This window comes from Limulus polyphemus, unplaced genomic scaffold (assembly GCF_000517525.1).
Source record: "Limulus polyphemus unplaced genomic scaffold, Limulus_polyphemus-2.1.2 Scaffold1292, whole genome shotgun sequence".
In the NCBI taxonomy this organism is placed as follows: Eukaryota; Metazoa; Arthropoda; class Merostomata; order Xiphosura; family Limulidae; genus Limulus; species Limulus polyphemus.
The window spans coordinates 178086-192368 of NW_013666902.1; the positions used below are offsets into that span (position 1 = coordinate 178086).

Genomic DNA, 14283 nt, shown 5'->3' on the forward strand with positions numbered 1-14283 from the left:
TATCCTATCTGATCATGTCTTTTACGTATCACATTGTTGATAGGAAGTTATTATATCAGGACTTTTACACAAGAGGGAGTTGGTGTTTGTCCAAACACAAACAGTTAATATCCTATCTGATCATGTCTTTTACATATCACATTGTTGATAGGAAGTTATTATATCAGGACTTTTACACAAGAGGGAGTTGGTGTTTGTCCGAACACAAACAGTTAATACCCTATCTGATCTGTCTAGACATTTTTTAGGAATTGTTTCTATTTGAAAATTGAAAATACCGAATATATTTTATGACAAATCTCACACTCCTTAACATCAAATTTTCTTTATACAAATAACAATTTTTCATTAATGAATAAAAAAAAAAAACAACAACAACATGGCAAGAAATATAATTGGTAATTGTATTTTTAAACTAAATTATCTATAGAACTTTATCAGTAGTGTATCACGTTGTCTAGAAAGAGTAATGTTACACATGTTATCATGATTCCGTTCCATCATTTAGATAATAATGAAATAAATATGCGTCACATTATTAAAGCGTAGGCTGCATTTGGTGTAGGACTATCAGCGAAAGGTCTATACATCTAATGCTACAAACATCGAAACACCTCAAATAAATGCATTCTAGTGATCATTAATGAGATTGTTGGTTAATATACCAATGAATTTATCAAGCAAGATAATGCAACAAAGTATATACGACTACACCAAGTTTCAAGGTCTCCATTTAACATCTTTACAAAGTTTTTCCAAGATCATATTGTTATAATCGATTTAACTAAAGCATATAAAACCAACATGAAACCACCAAAAGATGCTCTCCAAAATTTTACCCACAGCTTTCCAGTCATAGTCAACAAGCCCAGCTTTGAAAACCCAAAAATTAAGACAAACTCCACACTCGACAAGTCACGATCTAGTAAACAACCACTCGTGCCTCATAGAATATCAGCAGTTTGCCCCCAATGAAGAAAGGTCCATTGTTGAACCTATGTGTTTTTCTAACATCATTATAAAACGTCAGGCCAAAGATGGTGTAACTGCATTAGGTTTCTTACTCTGCAACTATCAGACAGCAAACGGAATTGAATTTGTTTTATGCGTGTTTATGGCACAATAATTTGTTTTTCTTGGATGAAGAACACAAAGTTTTGTGAAGATTGTGACAACAAATCTCAGTTCATCTGAAACAGCTTACATACCTCCCACTGCCAAGGTATGGAGACACAGCCGGTGTTGAAACGACCGTAGAAGGTACTATCTGCAGCATCCAAGTTGACACCCTTAACAGTGGAAAACTGCTCGATATCCAACACATCTTTGGCATACACAGCATGAGGCTATGAAAAAAATAAAAATAAAAAAAGTTCAGACCAAAAAAAAAAATTTTACGCAATTCACACACAAAAAAATCTCATACAAACATTCGCAAACACATATTCTCCAAAAGAGTGCAAACTAGATCCCATAGAGTGTTTCTAGAAGATTCAACAGCTTAGAGCTAATAACAAATATGTTAAACTCATGATGATGGTTAAGGGATGACAATTTTAGTAGTTATAAAGCTGTGAAAAAGAGTTTGTTAAAGAAAATATACGATCGAAAGAGAAATCTACTCACATCAGGTACGAAAGGTGGATCGAGCATTCCTGCCTCTAATCTTTTCCAATTGATACACTGAAAGAAAAGGTGCTGTTTCAACTCTTGTGCACCATATCTTCCACTGTTGCATCCTAGCCTCTCCTTTGGATTTTTTTTGAGCAGCTGTGCAGTCAAAAGATTAACTTTCATTAGTAGTGTCGTAAAGTTTCAAGACCTCAAAATTTAGAGTTACCACTTTTCAAGTGTAGCACAACTCAAAAAATTAATTAACAAAGAAAACCCACATCATGTCTTCTCCATCACTTATAATCCAGTTCTAATCCAGATAAAAAAAAAAAAATTGGTCAGTAAAATTATTTACTAAATGTATGTTTAGACATATAGGATTAGCGTAAAATGTGCACGTAATGGTTCTCATTTACACAAGATACTATTTTTTCAGAAGCCTAAACTTTTACGTCTATATTTTAAGTATCTTTTAGGAGTTAAATATGTACTTGCAGTAATCTCTTTTTCATTATGATTTAAACTCAAGTCTTGTTATTGAAATTTTTATCTAAAAGAAAAACATACAGCTTGACAGATTGCCTTGGATTCTTCTCGAAATTTGCTGAAATATTTTTCTGCATCTTCTTTCACTCTCCTCTCCACCTCTTCTCGTTTAACTTTTTCCTTCCTAGCCCGAAATGGTGCCTAAAAGTAATAATTACTAAGCTAAAGTCAACTCACTGAATCATTCTTTATATAATTTACTTGTTGTTAGATACAACTCCAGAAAACATTACAAAGAAAGTTCAGAAAAAGAGAAAACAAAGATACGACACTTGTGAAAGTAATATTATGCATATATTTTACTTGTAATTCTTTAGAAACTAAACATAATAGCCTATCTGTCTGTGTCTACCACAGGAATCGACTCCCAAATTTTGCATGAGAGGATATACATAAAGTGAAGGACACATAATGAGTACAAAGTTGAAAAGTAGGCATGAGAGGATATACGTAAAGTGAAGGACACATAATGAGTACAAAGTTGAAAAGTAGGCATGAGAGAATATACATAAAGTGAAGGACACATAATGAGTACAAAGTTGAAAAGTAGGCATGAGAGGATATACGTAAAGTGAAGGACACATAATGAGTACAAAGTTGAAAAGTAGGCATGAGAGGATATACGTAAAGTGAAGGACACATAATGAGTACAAAGTTGAAAAGTAGGCATGAGAGAATATAGGTAAAGTGAAGGACACATAATGAGTACAAAGTTGAAAAGTAGACATGAGAGGATATACATAAAGTGAAGGACACATAATGAGTACAAAGTTGAAATGTAGTCACGAGGAAAAATGCCTCACCATTTTCGACTAGTTACATAGTATATACACTCTGATGAAGCTGAAGAAATTTGAAATGTCACAAATTTTTAAAATGCCTTAAAATAAACTTTTGGTATAGAATTGGCCAAAATCTTAGTGTTTAAAAAATATCATGTGATGTCCTGGAATAAAAAAACCATCTTTTTTGTCAGCGAATTGGGTAGTAGCTCAACCCAGCACTAGTAGACAGAGGTCATGTACTCTAGAGATTTTTGGTTCTAAAAGCTAGGTTCTCCTTTTGATTAAGAGATTTTTTTGCTGTAACTTAACTTTTATCAAATTTTCTTTTCTCAGTTTCTGTTCCTAAGAATCTGTTTAATATTTAGTAGTTTTTGTATCTTTTCTTAATTTTTCTTTTATTTTATATTTTAAATTTGTTTTCATTTTAGTATTTTTTTTTTTATTGTTTTCTACTCCTTAACCACCCGGCCATGTCGGGCCAACACACTCTGTAACTCAGTTACCCTTGCCTCCAGTTATGAAAGATAAAGAAATTCCTTAGTAATATTGGTTTTATTTAACCATTCATGAATCACCTTTTCTCATTGGTTTCCTGTTATTTCTTGCAAGACTCGATTGGTCGTCCCACGGTGAACTGCTCTCTTTATTAATAACATTTTTACTTTGTGACAAAACTGAACACTTCATAACACTTCAACTATTTATATTAATCATTTTTCTTACTTCAAGATTTGAGGGGTCATCCCATGCACTTCCCACTTCACAAGCTTAACACTTACCATAAAACCAACTTGTTCCAAAAGCAAAAACGGAAGTTTACACTTATCAAAAACTTGTTCCAAAGACAAAAAAAAAATCCACAGAAAATCTAACAAGAACACATAGTAAGTTTTCAGCTCAAATCCCATAACCAAAAATGAAAGTAAAACTAAGAACTCTTTATAAACTCTGTAAAGTTACAGCACTTCTAACCATAAAGGGTTTAGCATGACCTATTAGATTTCCAGATTCATCTTTTATAACAGTAAAGTTACAGCACTTCTAACCATAAATAAAGGGTTTAGCATGACCATTAGATTTCCAGATTCATCTTTTATAACAGTAAAGTTACAGCACTTCTAACCATAAATAAAGGGTTTAGCATGACCTATTAGATTTCCAGATTCATCTTTTATAACAGTAAAGTTACAGCACTTCTAACCATAAAGGGTTTAGCATGACCTATTAGATTTCCAGATTCATCTTTTATTACAGCATTCAAACATCTGAGAAAAAAAAAAAAATCACTTCAGGTTTCAAGGATACTGGAAACAAGGTCAGGTTAGTCACATAGCAGATTTAAAAAAAAGGCACCTTTGACCACTTCCACCTGATTTGTGAAGAAAGGTAACAATGGTTATCATCTTGCAATAAACCAGCAATCTAAAACTTCAGATCAAGAGCCTGCCAGATATTGAGAGCTAACCGATCATAGAGGTTGTTAAGTGTGCAACAAAATATGAATCGATAGACCAGACATTTCATACCAACTAACAGCATGCTCAAGTTGCACTGGAAACACATAATGACTTTTAACCAATTCCAAAGGAATATAGGTTTGGAATCATGTAGCAACTGACATAAATTATGCCTTGAACAGCCTGAAGTTTCACTGTGTAATGTTTTACTTATCAGTTATCACTTATAACTTGTGCACAAACAGACTTCAGTTGCTACAAGAACCTTTACGAACAACAAACAAGCAAGCACACGCGCATTCCCTCTAAAAAAAACACAAAAAAATGACAATACATTTCAAATAATTTTTGTATACAAAAAAAAGGGGGGTTCATGAAAAGCGGCAGGTTGAAAAGCCAACAGTTTTGATGGTTTCTCTTTTACTGTTTTGACGAGAGAAAGAAAACGGTGATAGCCGGCTTGAAACCTACTCCAGCAACAACTTTACCCGACTGCAGTGAGGTAAGAACAAAAATGGCAATGTACTTAGCATAAATAAAGATATATAATAGTGCTTCTACAGAAACTAAGAAAATCCTAAAAAAAGTAAAGGTAATGCTTAATGAAAGAAGAGAAATGAATGTAAAGAATAAAACAGTATGTAAATCAATTCTGACCTTCAGAAATGTACTCCGTGAAAGGCTGTGACATGCCCAAGGTGTGAGAGTTAATCATGTGGCTTTATTTTCGTGCGATTTACTGTCAACGATGAAACCTGTTAGAAGTTGGTTAGTGGACGGCTGTGTGAAAACATCATGTGGCTTTATTTTCGTGCGATTTACTGTCAACGATGAAACCTATTAGAAGTTGGTTAGTGGACGGCTGTGTGAAAACTGTTTTGATACAAAGTTTGAAGCAAAGAAGTTGTGCTTGTCTTGTGTATTCAGCAACCGGTCAAACCTCGTGTCCCGACAAAAAGAAAATCAAAACCTACAACTTGTGTTATGTATTGTGAAATCGTGTCTAAAGACAAAAAGATGTTTCTAAAAAAAAGTTTTAATTTTAATCACAAACGTACATATATAATTAATTACTTTTGGTGGAAAAACAACAAAAACAAATGCTATACTAATCTATAAAGTTTTCTGAAAAACAAAAATTATATATCTCTTACCCGTCCTTCTATCATTTCATAAATAAGACAACCCAAGCTGAACCAGTCAGGACTGTAGGTATACCTTTCATTGTCTATCACTTCAGGAGCTACCAGGAAAATAAAACTAATAAACAAAATGCTGCTTCTGGCCACAGTGGAATGGAAAATACAAGTTTTTATACCATAATTGTTTGAGAAGTTGATTCACTTTACATTTATAAAAACAGAACTTCAAAGTTTTAATAAATGTAGCATTTCAAATAATCACTCATTGGATAACACCAGTAACAATGTTCTGTATACCCTGCAAGTAAAACTCAGTAAGTCAACTAATAATATATTTCATAATGGCAAAATGTAATCAAATAATTATTGATAGTTACAATAATTCATAATTCAAAATAATGGTTGTATACTTAATATTTCTTATATTCTTTAGTTGGTAAGGTAAACATTTCAATTTCACCAAGAATTTTCAAAAATATTCACACACAAGTTTTTGTAATTTTTAACGATAGAAAGTTACTAAAGAAAATTTACAAAGTTCTTTTCTCTTTAGCTACCAATCATCCTGGGTCATTCCCCTATAGTATCACATGTGCTTTTTTGTGGAGAATATTTCTGTAAAGTAGAATATCCAAGGTGAAAGTAGACAATATTTTTTTCAACTGGTAGGTCAGGTGATACCTTGAGATTATCTCTGCTTTTGTATTTCTGTTGGAATGGGAAACATTGACATGGGAAGTGAAGAGATCACAAAATTCTTTTGTCTTTAATAAAAGCATTTTCTGCTGTGCAGTACCATCATCATTTTTTTTTTTGTGAGTAAAGATTACCTTTCACTTTACTTATATTGCATCTGCTTCAAAATCAGATTTCAGACTTACTCCATGATACATTTCCTGATCAAATCTCTAGTTATTTGCAGATACTATCAGAGAGGTAAATCAGAGTGTCTGAGAATAATAATATGACTTACCCATATATCCTACTGTGCCAACCCTCCCTTTAACTGTCTCTCCTTCTGGAATCTCTACAGCTAAACCAAGATCGGATATCCTTACGTGACCTTTATCGGAGTAAAAAATAAGGAAATATCAAGCAAGCAAGCAAGGTACGATTAAATATTAGAAATTACGGTATCAAATTCTAAATCCTGAACCTAAAAAATATTTGAGTAATTAAAAATCCAAAAGGGCATCAAATGTGAATATTATCGTTATTTTTTTTCACAAATTATTTTAAGATTAAAGCTTACTTCTTACACGTTAACAAGAAAACAACAAATACAAACTTGTGAAAACATATATGTACTCACCATGGTCGTCAAGAAGTATATTCTCTGGCTTTAGGTCCCTAAAATAAAAAAATGTTAACCTAAACTACTCACACCTAAAACCTTCAAAATTCACAACTTCCCAGAGATAATTCAATTTGTTAACACTATACTAAGTCAAAGTTAGGAACAAATGGCTCTGAAAATATTTAGTACACTGACGTACGTTTAGTTTAATAATTGTGTTCATAATTTCAGAAAATAATGATTAATTTAAATTTAAAAAAAAAAAAAAAAAGGAAATGCCTCTGATAATTAAAAATAATTTTTATTTGTATCATTATAAATAATTAAGTGACTCAGTGATTTTTTTTAGCCCAAGGAAATAAAATAAATTCATACATAGTGTACAATACATCACTGCTAATTCTTACCTCTATTACTACTACCCTAAATAGATATGTAAGTAACGTCCAAGAAAGAAAAGGTGTACAGCAGTGGTTTCCCCGACCATTTTGGTCTTAAGCCTCCCTCATGCATACCGTGTACAATCCGTGCTTCCCTCCTTCAACATTCAACACACATACAAACATGGGTGTGAGCAAGAAAAGGGGCACTGACTGAAATCATGTAACCCCACAGAAAGCCAGGCCCTAGTGGACCGCCCTGCTGTTTTTCTGGTTCTTCACTTTTGTCAAAATGTTTAAATCAAAAATTACCAAGACATGCTACATATTCTTTGTCCCAACTAAGCTATTATCTTGCCCCAAATAAGCTATTATCTTGCCCCAACTAAGCTATTATCTTGCCGAAATATTTTTCTGCATCTTCTTTCACTCTCCGCTCCACCTCTTCTCGTTTAACTTTTTCATTCGTAGCCCAAAATGGTGCCTAAGAGTAATGATTACTACACTGAAGTCAACTCACTGAATCATTCTTTAGACAATTTACTTGTTGTTAGATACAACTCCAGAAAACATTACAAAGAAGGTTCAGCTATTATCTTGTTAGCTATCACGTACTATAACATGTAGTGATCACTACAAAGGTACCAGCAGTAATCAAAATAGGGAGAAGGGCTAGAAAAATCTAAGGGAATAGGTCACGGTTAAATCCATTCTATGCCAAGAAAGCACATGGGATCCATTCGAATGGAGCCACATTCTCTCTGGACGACACGACAATCCATCTCATGAGATGTTTTTACGGTAAAAAAAAATTAAACTAAAGCTTAAATAAGGTATTTTTGAAGGAAAACTAAGGCATTTCAATGGTTAAAATTCTGTATTTAGTGAAACAAAAGTCTTATCTTGGATAAGATACAGGCTTCCAATCAATAATACCCTGAAAATAATTAAAAATTATGTATATAGCTATTTATATTATTTCAACACTAGCATCAATAAAGCTACTTGACACTGTTAGTACATTAATACAAACAAATAGTGTTCGCATTGGTGTCATGGCCCAAAATACTGATAACAGCAAGGGTTATGAATCATTTCTAATTATTGTACGTTTTTGTTGCGATCTAAATAGATACCTTGGTTTAGTTATCGACAACAATTATTAACTCACCTATAAACAATCCCGTGTGTATGCAAGTGTTCCAGCCCTTGAGTCACTTCAGCAGCATAAAACCTTGCCCTGTCCGCGTGAAACCCCGGTTCTCGGCCCATATTGTAGATGTGGAACTTCAGATCTCCCCCATTCATGATCGTTAGGATAAGACAAAGAGCATCTTTTGTCTCGTATGCATAGGCCAAACTAACCTGTAGTGGGAAAAATATGATGTCAAGGTCAATTCTACTGCTGAAGAATGAGAAAAGGATTTGTTTCTATTCAGCTTAATAAAAATGAGCGAAGACATAATTTCTGAGTCACCAAGTCACGACAAATCTAACTAACTAATAGTACCATCAGGGACGAGAACTGTATAACCTCAGTACTCGTCAGATCTTTTCAGCTCCCAGAGCCATAACTAGGCAACTTAGCCTAGTGCAGGCCATTATATCTGTACCCTCCCCCTCTGTTTGCCATGATAAGCCATTTACTGCCACTCACCACTTTACTGCTGGGGTGGCTACCTCAGTTATGGATCTGTTAATTTCAAACATCATTTATGTCACAATAACTAATACGTGCAACCGACATTAAGCCTACAACATTTCAGCCAAAAGGTTTTAGAACATTAAAGAACTCCCTGTTGAAAGCAGTCCATTTAAGTTCTCAGACCTACCACGTCTACTCTGCCTAAAGTTCCATTGAAAATCACTAGACTTACTGTTTCAGAACTGTCAGTGAGTTATACAAGTAACTAAAGTCGAGGTAACTTCTTAAAGAATCCTAACAAAATTCCTTTTGTTAATATCGGAAAGGAAGAAGAATCCAGCTCGATATTGGGTTGGATTTAAGAATTTTTTGTTCGTGTACGTGCACAATATTTGAAAAGTTTTTGTTTTTGTCTGAAATAAATAATCAAGTTATATTTCTTCAACAAATAAACAAGTCATCAACACTAAGATAATCCAGGAAAACCTACTTCTTTGATGTTCATAATCTCCTTTCTTACATTAGGAATGATTACAGTAGGTCTCTTTTTTTTCTTTTATCAATAAGTATTATTAACCCTTTCACTGTGGCTGGGATGTATATTTCCCAGTGCTCCTACTCCCTCACACTGTGACTGGGACAAATGTTTCCCATTGTTGACACTGTTTATGCCTTCCTCTGCTGGGTCCAGGTTCATCATCTTGACTATCATCACTAGATGGAGTGCTAGCATCCTCTTGTTCCATTGCCTCTTCATCATCGTGCATTTGAACACCACTTTACTCACTTTCACTATCTTCTAAGCTATCCAAGTCAAGCACGTCAAACATATTTATATAATAACGAAAGTTTCTACTCGCCACTCTATGCAGCCACGGTCAGCACGCAGTTGTTATATTTATATAGTAATGAGGGTTTCTATTCGCCACTCTATGCAGCCACAGTCAACACGCAGTTGTTATATTTATATAGTAATGAGGGTTTCTACTCGCCACTCTATGCAGCCACGGTCAGCACGCAGTTGTTATATTTATACAGTAATGAGGGTTTCTACTCGCCACTCTATGCAGCCACGGTCAACACGCAGTTGTTATATTTATATAGTAATGAGGGTTACTACTCGCCACTCTATGCAGCCACGGTCAACACGCAATTGTTATGTTTATATAGTAATGAGGGTTACTACTCGCCACTCTATGCAGCCACGGTCAGCATGAAGTTCTTATATTTATATAGTAATGATGGTTACTACTCGCCACGGTCAGCACGCAGTTGTTATATTTATATAGTAATGAGGGTTTCTACTCGCCACTCTATGCAGCCACGGTCAGCCTGCAGTTGTTATATTTATATAGTAATGAGAGTTACTACTCGCCACTCCATGCAGCCACGGTCAGCACGCAGTTGTTATATTTATATAGTAATGATGATTACTACTCGCCACTCTATGCAGCCACGGTCAGCACGCAGTTGTTATATTTATATAGTAATGAGGGTTACTACTCGCCACTCTATGCAGCCACGGTCAGCACGCAGTTGTTATATTTATATAGTAATGAGGGTTACTACTCGCCACTCTATGCAGCCACGGTCAGCACGCAGTTGTTATATTTATATAGTAACGAGGGTTTCTACTCACCACTCTATGCAACCACGGTCAACATGCAGTTGTTATATTTATATAGTAATGAGGGTTACTACTTGCCACTCTATGCAGCCACGGTCAACACGCAGTTATTATATTTACATAATAATGAGGGTTTCTGCTCGCCACTCTATGCAGCCACGGTCAGCACGCAGTTGTTTTACATTCCATGTAGGCATCTTGTTGGTTGCTGAGTGGAAAACATTGAGAGAAACCATACATCAACACTAGGAGGGATGTCAATAAATACTTTCCAACTCATTTTACTCCCATACATCACCATACGGCAATTTTGAATGACAATGGGAAACATTTGGCCCAGTCGCAATGTGAGGGAGGTGGGAGCACTGGGAAATATATGTCCCAGCCACAGTGAAAGGGTTAAAATCATTTGTTTGTAACAACTACTATGTCATCTTATTTTACGTAAATAACTTACATAGAATATAGATAGAACTTTGTAGTAGTTACAGGCTAAACTTTCTTGTTTGACTAACCATCATATTGTAATTATAGCACCAAAGACATGTATAGAGTCTGTATATAAACTAAAACAAAGAGTCATACATTATGGCATCTCTTTACATTTTTTAAAGCTGTTTCCAATGTTTAAATGTGATGTCTCCGAATGAAGTACAAAATGTGAAAATATACACAATTACTCACCACAAACCTCGAGTTGACTTTCTGAAGAACCTGCTTTTCTGTGAGAACCATAGACTCTCCTCTCCTCTTTTTCAAACGCTTCTTCTCTAACTTTTTACATGCATACATCTTCCCCGTAGAACGCACCTGGCAAGCACACACTTCTCCAAACCCACCTTTTCCCAACACTCTGTACATTCGGAAAGTTTTGGCTGTCACTGGTTGGCTGTATTGGATAAAACGAGACAATACTGAATACTTTAAGTTTTGAGCAATACTAACTCATAATTTCTACCACTTTAATTTGTGGTTATCAAATTTTGGCATTAACAAATTATGAAACATGATCTTAAAAATAAGTACCAAAAATTATCGAAAAGAACCAAAGTAACGTCTCAAAGTTTTCTGACAGCATAAAGAGAGTTGCCTCGTTTATAATTATATTTTATTTTCTTTATTTTAATTTAGTTTAAAAAAAAATCGAACAGTATTAAAGTGAAAGGGAAAAAATATGATACGGTCATGGTAACCATATCAATCTTGTAAACAACAGTATTCACAGTATATTTTGATCCTTTTTTTGTTTGTTTATTTGTTAGTGGTTAAGCACAAAGCTATACAATTGGCTGTCTGTGCTTTGCCCACCATGGGTGACGATACCCAATTCTTAGTATTATAAACCTCGGACTTACCTCTGATACCCAATTCTTAGTATTATAAACCTCGGACTTACCTCTGAACCATTGCGAAGCTATATTTTGAAACTAGATTGGGTAACAATCACTACGTCACACACAAGAAACTAATGTTAAAATCACAATTATACTGATAAATATTCAAAAGTAAATATTTTTATTATTTTTGCAAACATTCTTTTTTGATAGTCATTAAAAACAATTATCACATTTAGCTGTAAAGTCTGCGTATTCTACCGTTATATATCCACATATTAAAAGCAATCTTTACTTTTGTAAAACAACACTAGGGGTTTGTTGCTTACTAACACACAATCAGTATACAACAGATTATTTTAAATATGAAGTTTAATGTGAAAGATTTGTATATTAAAGAGAAGATAGATAATAATTACTTTTGTTACTTGACTAAACAGACCAATAGAGGTGTATATGCAACCTAGGTGGACTTGTATAACATAAGCATATTGAAGTAAATTAAGTTTCATTTATAGAACCATGCAACCATTAGAGAAAATTTAATTACATTTTTTATTTACATACATCTGTCCAACTGCTAGGTTAGTTGTTCAATTATCTCTCTTTATTATAATTATCCGTTCTCAGTTGTAGTCGATATTACAATCAAGTTCTTCTACATCAAAGTTTATTGCTTCTTCGAGGAAGCCCAACCCCCTCCCCCGTGGCTCACCGATGCGGCAGAAAGCTTATGATGCTAAAGAACAGGTTTCAATACTCGTCGTGGGCACAGACAGTTAGCCCATGGTGCAGTTTAACAGCAAATAAACAAATTCTCAAGGAATGTGAATGACCTAGCTATTAATATTGGGTCCGTCTCAAAGTTCATCCTTCGGAGATTGTTTATAAGTTTGGCCGGTGAGTAACAGTACCTAGTTTCCATGCTCACGTGGGAAAGTCTTGTATTCTTTAAATACTACACAAATAAATATAATAATTCACAGACTACTAACCTTTCTAACCATTTCCACTGAAGGTATCGGAGGAAGTACATGCTGTTCTCAAACTCCTGAAATGGTTGTCCAGCTAGGTAATCTTTCACTGCACTGAAATGTGAGATAACGAAGGAGATATTTTTTTTTCTTTCTTTTAAATAACCTGAAACCACACTTTTAAGATTAAAAAAAAATTTTTTTCTTTTCTTTCTTTTGCTCTGATGCTAAAACTGGATGACGAACTCTAATATTTTATGGTTTGAATTATTAAACTCCCAATGCACATTTCTTGGGTGAAAATGGAAGTTATGTCTTTCTCCATTTTGCTATTTAATTACAAACAGCCAAACTATTAAACACTTATCTCGCTAAAAACAATTTTAAAGATCTCCAACTTTAATTCAGTTCCTTACAGTTTTGACATTGTTTTTTTTTCAACACTGTAATGTCAATAATGATTGCCAGTAAGTGGGTGATATTTGTTTCTTATACTAGGATGTTTCTAAAAATTATTGGAAATTGAAAGAACTATTCTTAATTTTACCAGTTGCAACAACTTGCTCCTACTCTAGCTGTATTTTTATTTTTTTTTGAGAAATGTAAAACATCTAGTTAATGAGAAATGACTTATGTTAATATATAAAGTTAAAAGTTCCATGTTATTGTTTTTTGTTCCTCGTAACTCTCTGGCACTTACGTAGTTACTACTGTTGACGTATGAACTCCAAAAGGTGCTACACATCATAACAGTTTATAGTAATTAGGGTTCAGCTTTGCCTACCCCTTCAAGATTTTTTCTGAAATGGTGACACTGCTAGATGCCAAAACAAGACTTAAGATAAACTGAAATCAATAACAACGTCGTATTCATTTCTATTTTACATGCTAGAAAAAAACTTTTGCCACTAACAAATTTGATTTTTGTATTAAAAAATAAGGGGGGGGGGGGGAGAAGACATACATTAGTATATAGAATTTTATCAAAATTTCACTAATATGTTTTTGGCTATAATGAACTAAATACATTTGAAGGATTCCTTGGCACTCGAAGAATTTCCTCCCAAAGTTTGAGATAAAATTGTTCATACGTCAACTTTTTCAGACTCACTCACTCAGACAAATAGAGATAGAAAGATGCTGTTTATATATATATACACGCACAACTTTGGCCTATTGATTTCTAATGCTTTGTCTACTTTTGGCATTTAAATCGTGACTTTAGGGGGTATTATACTGCATTTATAAAAAGTATTTCAGAGAATCTTTTCTCTCTCTTTTTGTCTGCTTCAAGTAGCGAGTTCTGGTTTGGAATAAAAGGCCTCTTGAACAAGTGACCTGTGAATAACAGAAGATAGACATGACATGCTACTTTTACATGAAACTGAACAGGAGATAGACATGACATGCTACTTTTACATGAAACCTGAACAGGTGATAGACATGACATGCTACTTTTACATGAAACCGAACAGGAGATAG

At 34.1% G+C, this 14283-nt stretch overlaps 1 protein-coding gene across 2 annotated transcripts in view; it reads right to left on the reverse strand.

Moving 5' to 3' along the window:
- Positions 1-14283, reverse strand: part of LOC106462979 (G protein-coupled receptor kinase 2-like) — a 57637-nt gene that overhangs the window by 4644 nt on the left and 38710 nt on the right. For both annotated transcript variants that reach the window (XM_013922949.2, XM_022390377.1), the window contains exons 6-14: positions 12823-12915; positions 11178-11382; positions 8393-8586; positions 6857-6894; positions 6518-6607; positions 5557-5645; positions 2182-2301; positions 1627-1770; positions 1209-1346 (exon numbers count right to left, since the gene is read on the reverse strand). In XM_013922949.2, coding sequence (XP_013778403.1) covers positions 1209-1346; positions 1627-1770; positions 2182-2301; positions 5557-5645; positions 6518-6607; positions 6857-6894; positions 8393-8586; positions 11178-11382; positions 12823-12915 — 1111 coding nt within the window. The remainder of the gene's footprint in view (positions 1-1208; positions 1347-1626; positions 1771-2181; positions 2302-5556; positions 5646-6517; positions 6608-6856; positions 6895-8392; positions 8587-11177; positions 11383-12822; positions 12916-14283) is intronic.